At 42.8% G+C, this 17,758-nt stretch overlaps 1 protein-coding gene across 1 annotated transcript in view; it reads left to right on the top strand.

Annotated features, from left to right (window-relative positions):
* EIF2AK3 (eukaryotic translation initiation factor 2 alpha kinase 3) overlaps positions 1 to 13,410 on the top strand; it is a 118,306-nt gene extending 104,896 nt beyond the window's left edge. The window contains exons 15-17 of the mRNA XM_081087355.1: positions 3,934 to 4,035; positions 10,340 to 10,402; positions 12,240 to 13,410. Coding sequence (XP_080943481.1) covers positions 3,934 to 4,035; positions 10,340 to 10,402; positions 12,240 to 12,446 — 372 coding nt within the window. The 3' untranslated portion in view covers positions 12,447 to 13,410. The remainder of the gene's footprint in view (positions 1 to 3,933; positions 4,036 to 10,339; positions 10,403 to 12,239) is intronic.
* The last annotated feature ends 4,348 nt before the right edge of the window (positions 13,411 to 17,758 follow it).

The raw sequence follows: 17,758 nt of genomic DNA, 5'->3' as shown, positions 1-17,758 counted from the left end.
TTTGGCTGTGGCTGACGTGTGTGTGTGTGTGTGTGTGTGTGTGTGTGAGATGTGTGTATACATATGTGTAAGTGTGTGTTTGTTGGAAGTAATGTTGCCATCGGAGAAAGGAAGAAAGTGATACCATATTTATTATTATAGAAGGTACTAGAAAATCAAGGGTAGCTATAGACATTTTGTCATGGCAGTGTATGGTAGTTAAAATCAGGGAGTTGAAAATGGACATCTTAATTCTCTTAATAAACCTCTTATTATTCGTCAGTATTCTTTTTGTTGTTGTTGTTAATCCTCATCCGAGAATATTTTTTCTATTGATTTCTATAGAGAGTGGAAAGGTGGGAGGGAGAGTAAGAGAAACACCAATATGAGAGGGACACATCAATTGGTTGCCACTGTCTGCACCCCAACTGGGATCGGGGATCGAACATGAAACCCAGGTGCATGTCTTTGACCATAAATCAAACCCACAACCCTTCAGTGCTCGGGCCAATGCTCTAACCACTGAACCACGGCAGCCAGGGCTATTCTTCAGTATTTTTAAGTATAGAAGCTGTCACTTTAGAGGTCCAGTGCATGAAATTCATGTATGGGTATGGTCGGTCCCTAGGCCTGTACAAAGATTGAAATGCGAGCGTCTGACACAGAAGGGCAAGTCCCAGCTGACATCTGGGCCCTGGGCAGCATCTGGGCATCCATGCCCCTGCGCGCCCCCCTCTTCCTGAGTCATGGTGCCCAAGTCTCCATGCAGAGATGTGGTGAGCACGTCTGGATGCTGCAGACCGGGGTGCAGCGTGGGCCTCTGGGCCGCCCAGCGGCGCCGCATGGATCCCAGGCAGTCAGCGTGCTCTCTCCCAGCTGGCCTCATAGACCAGCTCCTGTGCAAACCCACAGGGAACCTGACCGACGGCTGCGGCTCAGCTCACCCAGAAGAAGCTGTGCAGGTGCAGGGTGCCCGGCACCTGAGCACATGGGCTTCCCCGGTGCATGAGCCCTGGCATCCCGGGGGAGGGTAGCAGGGGGAGTGAGAGCGAGCTCGGCAGACACCCTGCATTCTCACCACACCTCCATCCCCGTCACTCCCAGGTAGCAGGCAAGAGGGCACAGCACATCGCTGCCTGTCGCCCCCCTGGTGGTCAGCGCACATCATAGCGAGTGGTCGAACTCCTGGTCTCTCAATCGAACAACCACCTGAGGGGACAGTTTGCATACTAGGCTTTTATTCCATAGGATTGCTTTGAAAAGTCTCTCAAAATACTTTGTATGCATTGTCTTACCCAAGCCTCTGAGGCTGTACATTGTTTTAAAATATTTTTTATCAAAGTTCTTAATTTTCTTATTGTTCTAGGTTCTTTCTAATGAGCAAAGACCATGGTTACTTTGTTCTTGTTGTAATTAGCAGGAAACGCAGGTCATGTTGTAGTAGTATTCAGTGTTAAACAATTAGTTAAACTCTGAAAGAATGTCTTTTATTCTGCTCCCCTTCAGAACTGCACTTAATTTCTTAATTTTTAGACGTTCTGTAAAGGTCACTTTGTGTGTATTCATGAGCCGTATTTGTTTTTTAAATGTATTTAATGCATTTTCCCCTTCATATGTTTTTTTTAAAATATGTTTTTTATTGATTTCAGAGAGAGAACAAGATAGGGAGAGAGAGGTAGAAGAAAGAATCGTCAATTGGCTGCCTCCTCTGCACACCCCCCTCCTGGGGATTGAGCCCACCATCCAGCTTTGTGCCCTGGACTGGGAATCGAACGGTGACCTCCTGACTCAGGGACCAATGCTCAGTCACTGAGCCACACTAGGCTTTCCCTCACTGCATGTTAATCTATCCTCTGTGTAGGGAATATGGGAAATACAGGAAGGTATAAAGAAAAACTAAAAATTACTAATGAACATTCTGAAACATTCGCCATTTCCTTTTTTGTAATACACAAGATGTATGTGTGTACATATCTATACTAATAAAAGGGTAATATGCTAATTAGACCAGGAGACCTTCCAGATGTCCTTCCAGACAAAGCCATGGTGGCAGGGCCAAGGCAGAGGTGGTTAGGAGAGAGCAGACCTACAGGGGAGGGCAGTTGGGGGTGAGCAGCAGGCTGGCAGGGGGGTGGGGCAGTTGGCAATCAGGTCAGCAGGGGGGCGGCATTTGGGGGTCATCAGGCCAGCAGGGCGGAGCAGTTGGGGGCGATCAGGCCAGCAGGGGGTGGGCAGTTAGCGGTGATCAGACCAGAAGAGGGGACAGTTGGGGACGGTCAGCAGGCAGAGTGGTTAGGGGCAATCAGGCAGGCAGGCAGGTGAGTGATTAGGGGCCAGCTGTCCTGGATTGCGAGAGGGATGTCCGACTGCCAGTTTAGGCCCGATCCCTGTGGGGCCTAAACCGGCAGTCGGACATCCCTCGAGGGGTCCCAGATTGGAGAGGGTGCAGGCCGGGCTGAGGGACACTCCCCACCCCCACCCCCTGCAGGAATTTCATGCACTGGGCCACTAGTGTCTTAAAACATTTTTATCTAATTTTAGAAAAAAAAATTGGGATTCTCATCTGCAAATATTTGAATATAATATTAAAATGTGAGCATTTCCCACATTATTGAGTGTTCTTGGAAAACCTTTTGGCCACATGGTATTCTCTATGTTAAACAATTTATTCAATATTTGTTTTGAACATTTTAGTTACTTGTAAATTTTGCTTTTGGGAATATTACTCAGGTAAGACCCCTTGTGCACGGACCTCTCTTAGATAACTGTCCTTGTGCACAGATCTCTGTCTACATTTCCATCTTTCCTAAGGTTGGTGGAATTAATTATGGCCATCAAGTGGGAGTAAACACTTACTGCCAGTTGCTTTTCATGAAGGTGTGTTAGTTTATATTCAACAAATATTGTATGAGGATGTCTTTTTCTCTGTACTCTGTAAGCTCTGTTGTTGAACCCCAGGGATAAGAGGTAAGGGGTGAGCGGAAGGTGATGCAGGTGGTGTGGACTTGGAGACTTCCCATCTGATGCTCTGTGTTCTGTAAGCACAGAGGCAGGTGGCCTGTGAGAGTGCCCAGGGAGACAGGCAGCAAGTGCTGTTGAGAGAGGGGTCTGTGAGGGTTTATCATCCAGGCTGCTCCCTGTGACTCCCCATAAGGAAATGCTGATGTGGGTCCCAGAGTGACACCTTCTTTAGTTTGCCAAATGTCAAGTTAGGGGCCCAAAGTAAATTTCACAAATAAAAGAGCTCAACTCAGTCGCAAGGTCACCTTAATTTGAATGAGGCTTAGTTTAAGAGTGCTTCAGTTGTAATTCATGACTTCATTTTAACAAATAAGTATTTATTGAGGGCCTTCTCTGTACTTAACCCAGTTCTGGGAGGTGGGAATACAAAAGAGGCAGGTCCCTTCCCTGCAGGACTTCATCTCTAGTTGTGAATAGGAAATATGCACATGAAACATACAACTAGGAATGCAGAGTGGCCCATAATTAAGTGTCCTAATGAAGGCTAACCATAGTTGATTAGTGGTTTGGAGTAATGAAGATTTTCTCATAAAAATGGGTGAGGACTAAGATGGTTAGGAATAAGAGATCTGCTTTAGATAGTGTTCACTTTGAAAAACCTCACCTCAGGGTAGTGGAGTAGCTTTTACTGCTCCCACAAACCTTTCCAGCATCCAGAGGCTCCAGGGTCCTGCCAGGCCTGTTTTACTGATGCATATCTTGAGTTGTCCTGGCTTCCCTTCTGTGATGCTGACTAGGTTAATTACTCTGCTGTAGTGAGTTGAAGAAAAGAGGCTTGTGAGATTAACTCTTTGCTAACATTTTTGTACCTACAAGTACATTTAAACCAAGAAGTGACTAAGTCAACTTGGGGATTCACCAATACCATATTATCGATTGTATTATCTCTGTTAATATTTTTCTAACATTTCTTGTTTATGTGGGATTTTTCAGATTCATGGAAACAACTACTCTCATAAAGTGGACATCTTTTCCTTAGGCCTCATTCTGTTTGAGTTGTTGTACCCCTTCGGCACTCAGATGGAGAGAGTCAGGGTAAGTTCTCCCACCTCAAAAATGGTGGAAAAATAAAATAGTCATAAATTTACAAAAGAATTTAAATGGGGAATAAGTTACCCTTTTTTTTTGGGGGGGGGGGGGGAGGGGGAGTAAATTATTCTTAACACCAGCAGATTGGTTAACTACAAGTGAAGTAGGTAATGTGAACTATAAGGGAGGATTTTTAGACAGTTTGCTTCCATTTAAAGCTCAATCTTAAAAAATTATTTAGTTGAATTTTTAGTTCCTTGTTGTTACTAAAATTGATCCTAACTTAGCAGTATCTAGTACTGAGTGACTAAGTGCAGAGTGAGGGGAACCATGGGGTGAGAGTGGTGGGAGGCAGTGGTGGCGCCACGGCAGTGGGTTGTCACAGGGGACTATTCTGGAGGACAAATTGCCACTTAACTCATACACTTAAAAGCTGGCAAACTAAGCATACTCACTTGTGTTTTTTTCCCTTTCAAACCACGGCCATGGCTTTTAAGGAAGACAGTACTGAAAGTGTTTACAAGTACCCCTGTTCCAGTCTTCCCCATCATTAAATGGTCACCCTCAGCTTTTGTAGCTGCTGTCCCTGACGTTAACTTAAACTTAAGCTGTTATCACCATTTCTTCATCAGTTTTAGACCTTACTTATTGATTCCTGGCCATGGTAGAAGAGGATGTAGGTCTCGCAGATAGCCAAAGGACTCATATCTTCTAACCATTAGGACCTGCCAGAATGAGTCAATTTCAGAACATCCTGAAAGCCTCCAGAAAGGGATATTAAACAGGCCCAACCTATGTAAAGGATCAGGAATCATATGGCATCAAAGGACCCCAGTAAGAATGTAAAAATAGTTTACAAAATGGAAGAAGATGTTTGTGAATCATATATCTGATAAGGTTCTAGTTTCCAGAATATATAAAAAACTATTACAATTCGACAACAAAAAGACAATTCAATTTAAAAATGAGCAAAGGACTTAGACATTTCTCCAAAGAAGGTTTACAAACGTCCAATAAGCACATTATTACGTATTAGGGTCATACATTTCAAAGCTACAATGAAGTACTAATCCATTCCATATTGGATGGATATAATAATAATAAAAAATATAACAAGTGTTGGCAAGGATGTGGATAAATTAGAGCCTTCATACATTGCTGATGGGAATTTAAAATTGTACTGCTGCTGTGGAAAACAGTTTGATAGTTACTCAAATAGTTAAACATAGAGTTACATATGACTCAGCAGTTTCACTCCTAGGTATACACCCAAGAGAAATGAAAACATATTCACACAAAAAATGTGTAGAAAGATGTTCATAGTAGCATTTTTATAATAGCCAGAAAGTAGAAACAACCCAGCCAGCTAATGAATGGCAAAACAAAATGTGAAATGTGGTATGCCCATACAATGGAATATTATTCAGCCATAAAAGGAATAAAGTACTGATCTATGCTATAACACAAATGAACCTTGAAAACATTGTGCTAACTGAAAGAAGCCAGACACAAAAGATCAATATTGTATGAATTTTTTGACATTTATATGAAATATACAGAATCTATAAAGACAGAGTAGATTAATTGTTCCCAGGGGTTGGGGGTAGAAAGGGTAGAGAGTGACTGCTTAATGGGTATGGGGTTTCTTTTGGGGGTATGGAAAGGAAATGTTCTGGAATTAGGGGTGATGGTTGTACATGTGAATAGAATAAAAAGCACTGAGTTATATACTTTTAAATGAAAAGGTGAGTTTTATTTCAGTTTAAAAATGTAAGTAAAAAACATGTAACTGTGTAAAAACATTTTGGTTAAATGAAGTCAGTATTTCTCTTGGCCATGCAATTATTATTCTGGCTAGATCATGTGTACTCTTTTTCTTTCTGATGCAATTCTTTTTTCCAGAATTGCCTTTTCTCAGTTACTTAGTTTCCTATGAACCTTGGTTGCAATTTTAACAAATGTTCAAAATCTGTCAAATATCAAACAGTATTTTCTCTACTTCAGTATAGCTTATTTATTTACCTATCTATCACTCGGGAAAGTGGGTGAGTAGGCAGGAAGGCAGATAGATGATAGATAGATGATAGATAGATAGATAGATAGATAGATAGATAGATAGATATTTTTTCCTGTAGTCTTCTCCTCAAAGCCTTTGTCCTTCACTCTGTTCTGATCGCCCCTAGATCTTCTATAAGTCTTCAGCCAAGGACATACTTTCCTACCCTTCTAGCCTGGACCCCTTGTTTCCTGGATTCCAAGATTTTTCCATTTTTCTTGCATTACTCCCTTATTTTGCTAGAGCACACTCTGCAATAAATGCCTCAGAAGGAATATATGAGAGATACATTTTTAGAGTCACCAAGTATGTGAAAATGTATTTTTTTTCATCTTCACACATAATTGATAAATTGGCCAGGTTCCAATTCTAGATTGGAAATAATTTCCCTTCAGAACCTTGAGGGCATTGACTGGCTCATGTAGCTTCACAGCGCTGCTGTCCAGTAGCTGATACCTGAATTGTTTATATGGGATGTTTGACCTGTTTTATTTTTCTTTATGGAAGCTTTTAGGGCTTTACCTTTATCAGTGCTGTTATGAAATTTAGTCCTCACTGACCTTTTTTTCTCCCCCTCACTTACTGTGCTTGATACTTGATAGGTCCTTTCAGTTAAGATATAAATCCTTCAGTTCTAATAAATTTTTTAAAAAATAAGTTCTTCAATTTTTCTGTTTCCTTTTCCTGAAATGCCTGACTTTATCTTAAATACCTATTATTTTTTTCTTCTATTTTCATCTTTCTGTTTTTTAATATTGATCTTTGCAAGAGTTCCTTAACTTGCCCGGCCGGTGTGTCTCAGCGGTTGAGTGGTCACTGGTTCGATTCCCAGTCAGAGAATCAGTGTTAGGAATTGTTTCTCATCATTGATGTTTCTATTTCTGTCTCTCCCTTACTCTCTGAAATCAGTAAAAATACATTTTTTTTAAAATATATATTTTATTGATTTTTTACAGAGAGGAAGGGAGAGGGATAGAGTTAGAAACATCGATGAGAGAGAAACATCAATCAGCCGCCTCCTGCACACCTCCTACTGGGGATGTGCCTGCAACCAAGGCACATGCCCTTGACTGGAATTGAACCCGGGACCTTTCAGTCCTCAGGTCGAAGCTCTATCCACTGAGCCAAACCAGTTAGGGCAAAATACATTTTTTAAAAAAGAATTCCTTAACTTGTTATTTCAACTTTTCTAATTTTTTATTTTGACCATCCAGTTTTTATTGTTCAAGATTGTTCCTTTTTAATAGCACTTTACTCTTTTTACCTGAATTTTGTATCTTATCATACACCTCAGTTGTGTGTGTATGTATGTGTTTTAAGTTTTCTTCACCCTGTATTGTCTCTTTCTTCTGGGTTTTTAATTTTTTTTTAATTAATAGAGAGCCACAGGAAGTTGCAAAGATATTACAGAAAGATTGAATGTGCTCCTCACCCAATTTCTCCTAATGGTTACATCTCACATAAATTGTAGCACAATATCAAAACCAGGAATTTCACCTGGGTACAGTGTGTGTGTGTAGATCCATGTTATTTTACCTCAGGGGTAGATTTGTGTAACTGCCACTGCAATGTAGACACAGAACTGTTCCATCACAGAAACTCCCTCCTGCTCCCCTCATAGTCACGCTTCCCTCCTTGCTAAAATCACTAACTCTGGTTTTTAATGATTTTTTTATCATGTTGATAATCCTCACCTGTTCATTCATATTTAAGACTAGGGCTCTCAAGTGGAGACTGGAAGGACGTCACTGTAAGGGCTACAATTCAGTTCTTATCTTTGATGTAGTAGAGAACTCCAATTCAATGTCTGTAGGCTTTCTAGAACCATTTTCTCCGGAGAAGTGTCTCTCGTTCTCCTGAGGAGAAAGTGTGGGTGATGGGGATGTGTGCAGCTCTGCACCTCATCCTGCTGTTCTGTGCCCACCACAACGCATGCCTCCTTTCTGCTGAGTACTCCAAGTCTGGACTTTCTTGGTTCAGTTTCTCCAGAGTATAAGCCTCATATGTTTACATGCGATGTGTCACTCTGTGTACATACTTTCAGGTCATCCACTCCCTGTTTATTGGCGTTATCCCTGTAGGCAGCCTGGCTTACCTTCCTCTCTTCTGCTGAGGTAGTTGCTATGCTTCCATCCACTTTCTCTCTTCCACACATTTGACTTTTCTCCCAGTGCACTCATCCTTATAGACTTAGTATACATTTTACATTCTGTTACACTTGTTTTAGTGCAAATGTTTACTGAACATGTGGTAGGAAATATGCCGTGTTGAGCCAGAATCTCTCCAGAGTTCTCTAAGTGCATATGAAACAGACCATTTTATGATTTGAACAAGGTCCTTTTTAAATAAATTTTATTGAAGCACAATTTACACACAGTAAAGTATAACCACTTTAAGTGTACAGTTTGATGAGTTTTGACGAGTTTATGTTCCCATGTAACCACTACTACATTCAAAACATGGTCCATTTCTATTACCCCAGGTTTCCTTTGCTCTTTCCCAATCAGTCCCTACCACCATCCCAGGCAGCTGCTCATCTACTTCTATATGAAGTTTTTTTCTAAAACTTCATATAAATGGAATCTTTCAAAACATACTCTTTTGTGTCTCCCTTTTTTGACTCACCAACAAGTTTTTGAGACTCATGCATGTTACTCAGTGTATCAGTAGTTCATTCATTTTTATTAGTGAAATTCCATTGTATGTATACCATAGTTCATGTATCCATTTACCTATTGAGAACATTTATGAATAAAGATGCTGTGAATATTTGTGAACAAATCTTGTGTAGACATGTTTTCATCTGTCATGGGTGCTGACCTAGGTAGGATTGATAAGCTGTGTGGGAAGTGGTTTACATTCAGAAGCAAGTGCCAGTTTACATTCCCTCACAGGCATGGGAGAGTTCTGGTTCTTTAACATCCTTGCCAACACATATGTTTCAGTTCTGGAATTAGATAGTGGTCTTTTTTCAATTCTAAGTTTTAAATAAAAAACTTTGTTTTAAAATATTATATAATTAAAAGTTGATTCAGTGAGTTCAGACTCCAGCGTTTACCTGCGCTCAGTGTGGTGTGGTCCACCTGTTAGCACATGGAACCCTTTTCTGTGGGCCTGCGGCACAGGCTCGTCTGGTTAAGTTTCTGTTTTCTTTAGTGGGAAGTAACAAATGACAACCTAGTTCCACTTTTCTTTTTTTTAAGTACACTCCAGCTTCTTTCTCTCTCTCTCTGTCTTTTTTTAATTTTAATTTTTTTATTTTTATTGAATTTATTGCAGTAACATTGTTTAATAAAATTTTACAGGTTTCACATGTACAATTCTACAATACATCATCTGTATATTGTATTGTGTATTCATCCCAATTTATGTCTTCTTGCACCACCATTTATCCCCCCTTTTTTCCCTCTCCTACCTCCACGCACCCCTTTTTCAGCTTATTTCTTAAGAAATATAAAGACTTATTTGCTTTATTTCATTTATAAAAACTGGTTTTGTCTAAAGGGGACATATGTAATACTCTCAACAATAAAATATTATTTAAAAAAAAACAAAACAAAACAAATTTTTTAAAAAAAGTTAAGATGAAAAAGCAAAAAATAAAGTATCAGGTACTGATTTAACCTCATTTAATTCTCACAGTTGTATAGTGCGGACCGTATTGTCTTTGCTTTGTAAACAAGGAAACTGGAACATGAAGAGTAATAATTTATCTGAAAACTTCCCAGAGAATTTTAAAAAGCTTAGTTTTATACTCAGTATTTAGCATAATGGTTTGGTTTCCATCACTCAAAAAAATAAAAAGGAAAAGAATATGCTTTTTTTAAAAACCAAGTGCAGCGATGTTAGGAGCTGATAAGAAAGGTTACCCACTGAAGGACACTGAATTCCTGAGAGCTGAGTTACTTTGGTACTCGTCAGCCTGTGCTCAGCCACAGGCCAGGTGTTGGCATCATGTGCATAGTTCAAGTATAATTACACCTGAGTGATTCTCTGGTTTTGGTGATTGGATGGTGTGTGCACGTGGGCCCAGGAAATACCGATGTGTAGGTTACCATCAGGAAAAGCTACTGATGAGTTCTCCACCTGTTAACATTCACCCTCTCTCCTTGGTCAATCCTCTAAAGCAGTGGTTCTCAACCTTGGAACCACTGCTCTAAAATATCAAAAATACTTCATGTTTAAATAGATCTATATATCAAAATAGATTTAAAGATAAGTAACACCTTTTCTCTTACTTTTCTTTCTTTTTAGGTCTTAACTGATGTAAGAAATCTCAGATTTCCACCACTGTTTACTCAGAAATATCCTCGTGAGGTTTGTATAATTCTCATCTTTTATTTTCTTTAGAATCATATTTAGAACTTACAGGGTCCTTAGCGGTCAGTTCATCAGTTGCCCCATTTTACTGATGAAGCTACAGGTGTAGGGAGGACAGGAACCTGAGCCAGAGTACCATCTTATTAAAACAAGACTGGAGCTCCTCAGGGCCATGGGCCGTGCTCCCAAGCTGCTGGCGTTCTGCCTGTGGATTGTAGCCACCTTTCCCTTCTACAGGGCTCACCTCCAGGTGGACCTCGCAGGACAGTTGTTATTGTTACCATGCCATTAATGGCTTTATCTTTGTGAATTTGGGAGCCATCTTAAAAACTGGCTTTTTTGGGGTGGGGGGCATTAGGTCCTACTGATTGTGTGTTGGAGTCAGATGGCTCAGAGTGCCACAGTAGAATGTCAGGAGAGGGGGTGGGACATAAGCTAGTCTTGTATGGTGAAAGTTATGTGTGATGAACCCTTGGCGGTTTCTTTTTTCAGCTTTTGTTTATTTTTATTTCATAAAATGTTTTGTCCACATACCCTTTAAAATTTACACATTGATTACTCTTGAATTTTCTTAAATAATTAAGTTGAAGTAAGTTAGACTTAATCATCGATTGAAGTTTAAATTTATCTTTCAGTATTATAAGTATAATAAAGGATTGCATTAAAATGAATTTTATAATAATAGATACTGGTACACTAACCTAAATGAAATATATTTTTATTAAAAATCATTTCATTATATATTTTGCAGATTTAATGACTCAATTAAATGAGAATATGTTACATTAAAGGGGTTCAAAAAATTCTTAAAGGTGTCAAGTGTTGATCTCTGGCGTAGTTATATTTGAATTGAAATTTTTATTGAGATGATTGTACATTCATGTGCAGTTGTAAGTGAATTTGTTTCTAAAGTTAGATTATGTGTGTGTTTCAAGGATATGATTTAGGACTCTTTATTACATCTTATAACAAGCAATTACCTACAGTGGCCCATATTTATTTGGAGCAGGAGTTGGCCAAGTCCAGCCTGCTGCCTGTATCTATACTAATAATAGAGGAACATGCAAATTGCCCAGGATGCCGTCATGTAATGACCAGTCAGGACGGGGGTGGGGCTGCGGTGGAGAACTCTCAGCACGCCTGCGCCAGGGGTCCGAAGGGTGTGGAGAGGAAGGGAGAGCAGATAGGCAGTTAGGGGGATCAGGCCAGGAGGGGAGAGCAGTGGGGACCAGCCTGGCAGGGGAGAGCAATTAGGAGGATCAGGCCAGGAGGGGAGAGCAGTTAGGGGCATCAGGCAGGCAGGCAGGCAGGTGAGTGGTTAGGAGCCAGTGGTTCCGGATTGCGAGAGGGAACCTGGATTGGAGAGGGTGCAGGCCGGGCTGAGGGACCCGCCCCTCCCCTGTACACAAAAGTTCATGCACCAGGCCTCTAGTAAATATATAAAAGCCTAATATGCAAAGTGTCCCCTCAGGAGTTCGACTGACCGGGAGTTCGATCGCTTGCTATGATGTGCGCTGACCACCAGGGGGGCGGCGTGGAATGAAGGCAGGCCCCGGCTGACAGCTGACAGCCGCTAGGGACCCTACTTATGCACGAATTTTGTGCACTGGGCCTTTAGTTTTTGTAATAAAGTTTTGGGATCCAGCCATGCCCATTTGTTTGCAATCTGTCTGTGGCTGCTTTTGTATTGCAGTGGCAGAGCTGAGTAGTTGCAGCAGAAGCTGGCTTGCAAACTTAATATGTTTACAGAAAAATTTTGCTGACTCTTGAACTAGGGGACTGTTTAGTGTTCTAAATCTGACCCATTTATCACAAAACAATTTTTATATTTCAGCATATGATGGTTCAAGAGATGCTCTCTCCTTCCCCCATGGAGCGGCCTGAAGCTGCACACATCATTGAAAACACTGTATTTGAGGACTTGGAGCTTCCAGGAAAAACTGTGCTCAGGCAGAGGTCCCGCTCCGTGAGTTCATCAGGAACAAAACCGTCAAGACACTCCAGCGACTCCCGTAGCCCTTTGCCAAACAGTTCGCCTTAGGTTGTGGCTGTGCCCTAACAGATGACACAGAATAGTCTCTGCTTAGGAATGTGACTTTCCAAAATTGTAGACTTGAGAACTTTGTTCTTTGCTCAGTTTTATTTTGGACTACTTTTTATAAGTCAAATTTAAACTGAATTTTGGGGCACAACCTAATTTGAGCCAACTCTTGATTTTTGCTGTCCTCGAGGAGAGAACCATCACTAAATCACGTGTGGTCCTTTTTCTTGGTGGGTCTCTTGAAACTGGCTGGCCACGCTCTGTAGCCCTCACCTGTTGCCTGGCGAGGTCAAGCAATCCCTAAAATTAATAGAGAGATATTTTTATAGCACAGAATCATGAAAATCCCTACATACTGTAGCTACATTGTTCTAGAAATACGCTTTCTAGAGATACTGCTGATTTTTAAACTGATTTCCAAAAAGCTGACTCCATTTTTGTCTCAGTGGGTAAATCAGAAATCTGCACTATTTGGGAGGACAAATAGCACAAACTGCACAATGGTTTACGTCCATAGCTAGTTCTGTAGTGGCCTCGGTAGCATCATAGCTGTTTCTCAGATGGTCCAGGGAGGGTGTAAGAGCTTGTGCTTTACCTCCAAAAAAGGGAATGAAGCTTTTATGTAAATTGGTCAAAAGTTCTGGTTTGGGGATGAAAAAAGGCCGTAGTAAGAAATGGATCACATTTTACAGTTAACTTCTTTACTTATGGACTTTAAACCGAATGAAATCTTAAGTGTCTTATATGTAATTCTATAGGCAGGTTGTTTTCCAAAACTGATTATAGATAACAGTTTAATCATCTAACTTGTTTTTATTTTCACTGTAAATATGTTTATTTTTTATTTATAAAAATTCTGAACTCAATCCGTTTGGGTTGGTGGTATATAGAACACACTTAAGTGTGTTAACTATTGTGACTTCTTTCAAGTCTAAATGATTTAATAAAACTTTTATTAATTACTTATGGTTGACTCTGATTTGGGGGAATTAGCCCCAAATGGTAGTTTTTCAGATTTATAAAATATGATTCTGCATCTGAGGAGGGTCATAAGCCTACCCTCAAACTCACTCCTAACCTGTTCCAAACCCGTGTCTTCTCTGTTCTTTTTTTTTTATTATTATTTTTTTATTTTATTGCTTAAAGTATTACAAAGGGTATTACATATGTGTCCATTTCCCCCCCCCCCCGCCCTAGACAGTCCCCTAGCCTCCCCTACCCCCCAGTGTCTTATGTCCATTGGTTATGCTTATATGCATGCATACAGGTCCTTCGGTTGATCTCTTACCCCCCTATTCTCTGTTCTTTTCCAAAGATTTGACCAGGGCCATGTCCTTTTCAGAACCCAAGGGCTGAGTCCAGAGATGTGTGCTCAGCCCCACTCGGCTGGACTGGGAACTGAAGAGGACGCTGCCCCGGAGGGAGACCTCAAGGCCAGGGCGTGGCCTTGCTGGCTTTGCTGATGCCACTGTGTGTCTGATGTGTGCCACGTGAAGGTCCGTGGCATGCTGGGTGATTAGTACAACCTAGCCAGACAACCCTTAAGGTCAAGGTGCATGCTTACTTTCATTTCTCAGACAGGTAATGTCGGTCTCACAAAGCTATGAACAGTTTTCAAGCTGGAAATCATGTCACAGACCTTCACTCCTCAGTGCAGCCTGACCATGGTCTTTGTCCCCAGGCCCCGTGTGGCCGCCGGCCAGCCGTCCCACCTCTCTTCTCTCGGTCAGCCTGCTCCTGTTGCTGCTCCCCTACCTTCTTTCTTCTTCACCCCCTCCAGTTACTGCTGCAGACCCTGCAACCCTCACAGGTACCCTGAGGGCTGACCTTGGTAGGTGTTAGGATAGCTGTTCTACCTGTGGGGAGGCCCAGGTCCAGAAAGGTGCTGGGTTTGCCCCAGATCACAAAGCCAGCAAAATCAGAACTGGGACCAAACCCCTGTTATTCTGACTCCCAGTCAGAGTTTTGCCTACTCCCTGTCCCAAGCTGTCTAAGGATTTGCAAGATTTTTGCACAGTATAGTCAGTCCTGCCTTCATTTTCATTCTGCCTGTGCCTTCACTGGCCTCAGGAGGAAAGCAGGCACAGGAAGTTCAGGACTGGACCAGCAGAACCTAGTGAGTCTTTGATGGCAGACAGAACAGTGTGTTCTCACCCAGAGCCCTTCTGCTGACTCCAGACCTACTCTCCTCTCAAGTCATTGTTTTTCTGGCATCTTTCTGAGCCCTTCCCTTCACACTTGCCTCTCCTTCGAGCACTTTGTGCCTAATAACACTTACCATGGTCAAGACCACAGTAATTGATGTAAGTCGGCTTCTTAAATAGCTGAGGTCCCAGGGGTAGGGGCATACCTTGTGATGCCAGCAATGCCTAGCATAAATCCCGGTCCTGGATTACATATTTGTGGAATTGAATTTGGAGAACATAACTCTGACATAGCTCGGGAAATAGCTAAATGAGGAATGTGCCGGTCACTGCAATAAATATTTGGCAAAGGTATAAGGAGAAAAGGTGTTTAAAAATTCCAATGCTAAAAACAGACAAAGGCTCAAATCTTGAACATTTTCTAAAGGAAGGAGATCTTATGCTTTAATTTTTTGTATGTGTTTTGTTTTTGTTAATCTTCACCTGAGGATATTTTTCCATTGATTTTTAAAGAGGAGGGGAGGGGGGAGAGAGAGAGAGAGAGAGAGACAGAGACAGAGACAGAGACAGAGACAGACATCTATGTGAGATTGCTTAAGGAGACTTCCCCCTCCTGGACTCTGCCCGGCTGAGAAGTAGCTGCCACTAGGTGGCTCATTTTCACCTTTTCCCACAAGAAGTAAACATTGAGGGCTGAAATAAAAACCTTACTCCCCCCTGTCAGGTATCCCCTCCTCCAGACACAAGGACAGCATGACAGTCATGTCTAGAGGTGACTGACCTTAACATACCTACCAAGTCCCACAAGTTTTTGCCATGAACTGCCTTTAAATTCTTCAAATGGGCAATGACTTAAAACAATAAAAATGGGAGCGGTGTACCCAGTACTTCTGAAAGGGCGAGTCATCGCGGGGCCTACGTGGGCCGGCCGCCAGGCCTCATGAGGTACAGCCTGACCCCACTGCTGGCGGCCTCGGGCACCGACTCCCCAGCCCACGGCGGGAGCCCGGCGCAGGCCACCCGCCCGCCGGCCCTGGACTGGACCCACACGGCGGCGGCGGGGCGGGGCGTGTGCCCTTGCCCGAGGAGATGGAGGAGGAGGCGATTGCCAGCGCCCCCAGGGACGAGACGGAGGATGTGGACTTCCTGTCTGGGCTGGAACTGGTCGATCTGCTGGACCGCCGGCAACGGGACTGTCCCCTGGAGCCCGGGCTCAGCTTGCCCTTGGGGGGGCGAGGACTGTGCCCTCCATCTTGCCCTGGGTCCTCCATTTTTGGGCAGAGCCATGTGCTTGGTGGGGGCTTCTTCCCGGAGGCCCAGGCCTCTGCTGGCCACACCCAGGATTTCTCTGGACTAACCAATGATAATCAAGGGAAGTGCACGCCATCAATATGACCACATCCTGTGTAACAAGACCCGACTCGCGCCTGGCCAATCAACGGGGCCCACAGTCCCCTCCCCTGCCCTTACTATAAAACCCACAATCCCATCAGGCCTCGCTCTCTCTCAGCCACTTGGCTTGCCGTTGTGTCGGTGAGTGTGGTGGATGGGGAGCTCAAGCTAGCTTGAAATGAAGGACTCTTTGCTTTTGCATCGGACTCGCTGGCTCCCTGGTGGGCCCTTGGGAATCTTGAAATCTGGGCACAACACTTCCAACAGTCGTGGGTTCCTACTCCCTGGGGAAGGTTTCGGGGGAGGGCAGGAATTAGGAAAGTGTTCTCAATAGTGCCAGCACAGAGAAATAGATGAATTTGAGAATTATTTTTGAGGAGAGAGGCTGGGACACTGGAATTAACTGAATACAGGTGAAAGAGAGGAAGATGGCTCCTGGTTTGTGCTTGACCTTTAATAGAGGACAGGTGTTCTCTTGTGAAAATAGTGAGTTCACAGAACTGTGGTGAAAACTTGGGGCTTTACTGAATAGAATGGGAAGCCCTTGAAAGTCTGTGAGCTGAGGAAAGATATGAGATGCTGAGATCACTGCGGCAAATGAGGAGGCGGGTGACTGGAGAGAGGAGCCAGGACAGAGAAACAGGCAGAGGCTTCTATCCAGCTAGAGGTCGGAGGACCCCAGCCATGTCATTGGGAGTCCAAAGACATCCTGGGACTGGTGGCTAAAGGTCTGCTGGTCTCCAACAGCCAGAGGCCACCCTCTGTCATTGCCTTTTAGTGTGGATTTTTTTAAAATTAAATTTAAAATTTTTTAATTTTTTTTTTTGAGAGAGAGGCATTGATTTGTTCTGTCACTTATTTCTTCATTCATTGGCTGATTCTTGCATGTGCTCTGACCAGGGATTGAACCCGAAACCCAAGTGAATTGAGACGAGGTTCCAACCAACTGAGCTGCCGGCCAGGGCTAGTGCAGACTTCTGAAGGATTTCTTCAGGGCTGCTGCAGTGCGTGGCTGGGCACATGCTGCCTTCTGAAATGACGTGAGCTTTCAGAAGGCACCCAGAGATATTGTCAGAAACAAGGACAGGGGAATGTGGGTGGGGAGAGGATTGGAAACAGCTTGGGGCCCAGGGAGGAGCCTGGCAGAATTTTCACTCCCTAGGAAGGTCACATAGCTGCCTAGAGAAGGTTTGAGAGGTTTGATACTGAGAAGTAATGAAGGGGGAAAGGGTGTTCTTTCTCCAAAAGAATTTTTTGAAGAAAAACTCAGGGTAATGACTGAGTAAATGAAGGGCGTTTGTACAATGGATATTATGCAAATGAGTGACAGTGTAAATCAGGGGTCCTCAAACTACGGCCCGCGGGCCACATGCAAATACAAATATTGTATTTGTTCCCGTTTTGTTTTTTTACTTCAAAATAAGATATGTGCAGTGTGCATAGGAATTTGTTCATAGTTTTTTTTTAAACTATAGTCCGGCCCTCCAACAGTCTGAGGGACAGTGAACTGGCCCCCTGTTTAAAAAGTTTGAGGACCCCTGGTGTAAATGGAATGATTGTCTATGAAGCAGGTACCTGGTAAATGACAAGTCTGCAAGTTGCAGAGAAGCTTGACTAGCATGACTGCAGCCAGAGGAGACAGTTTCTCTCTGAGTTTAAATGAAATACTTGCATGGGCATAGAGCGTTTACAAGTATCCACACCAAACCCCATACTGGTTGCCTTGGGAGAGTGGAATTGAGGGAGGGCTATGCGGGAGATGAAGGTTAACTTCAA

This window comes from Myotis nattereri, assembly GCF_964212035.1.
Source record: "Myotis nattereri genome assembly, chromosome: 3".
Taxonomy (NCBI): domain Eukaryota; kingdom Metazoa; phylum Chordata; class Mammalia; order Chiroptera; family Vespertilionidae; genus Myotis; species Myotis nattereri.
This window is presented reverse-complemented; position numbering and strand designations above follow the sequence as displayed.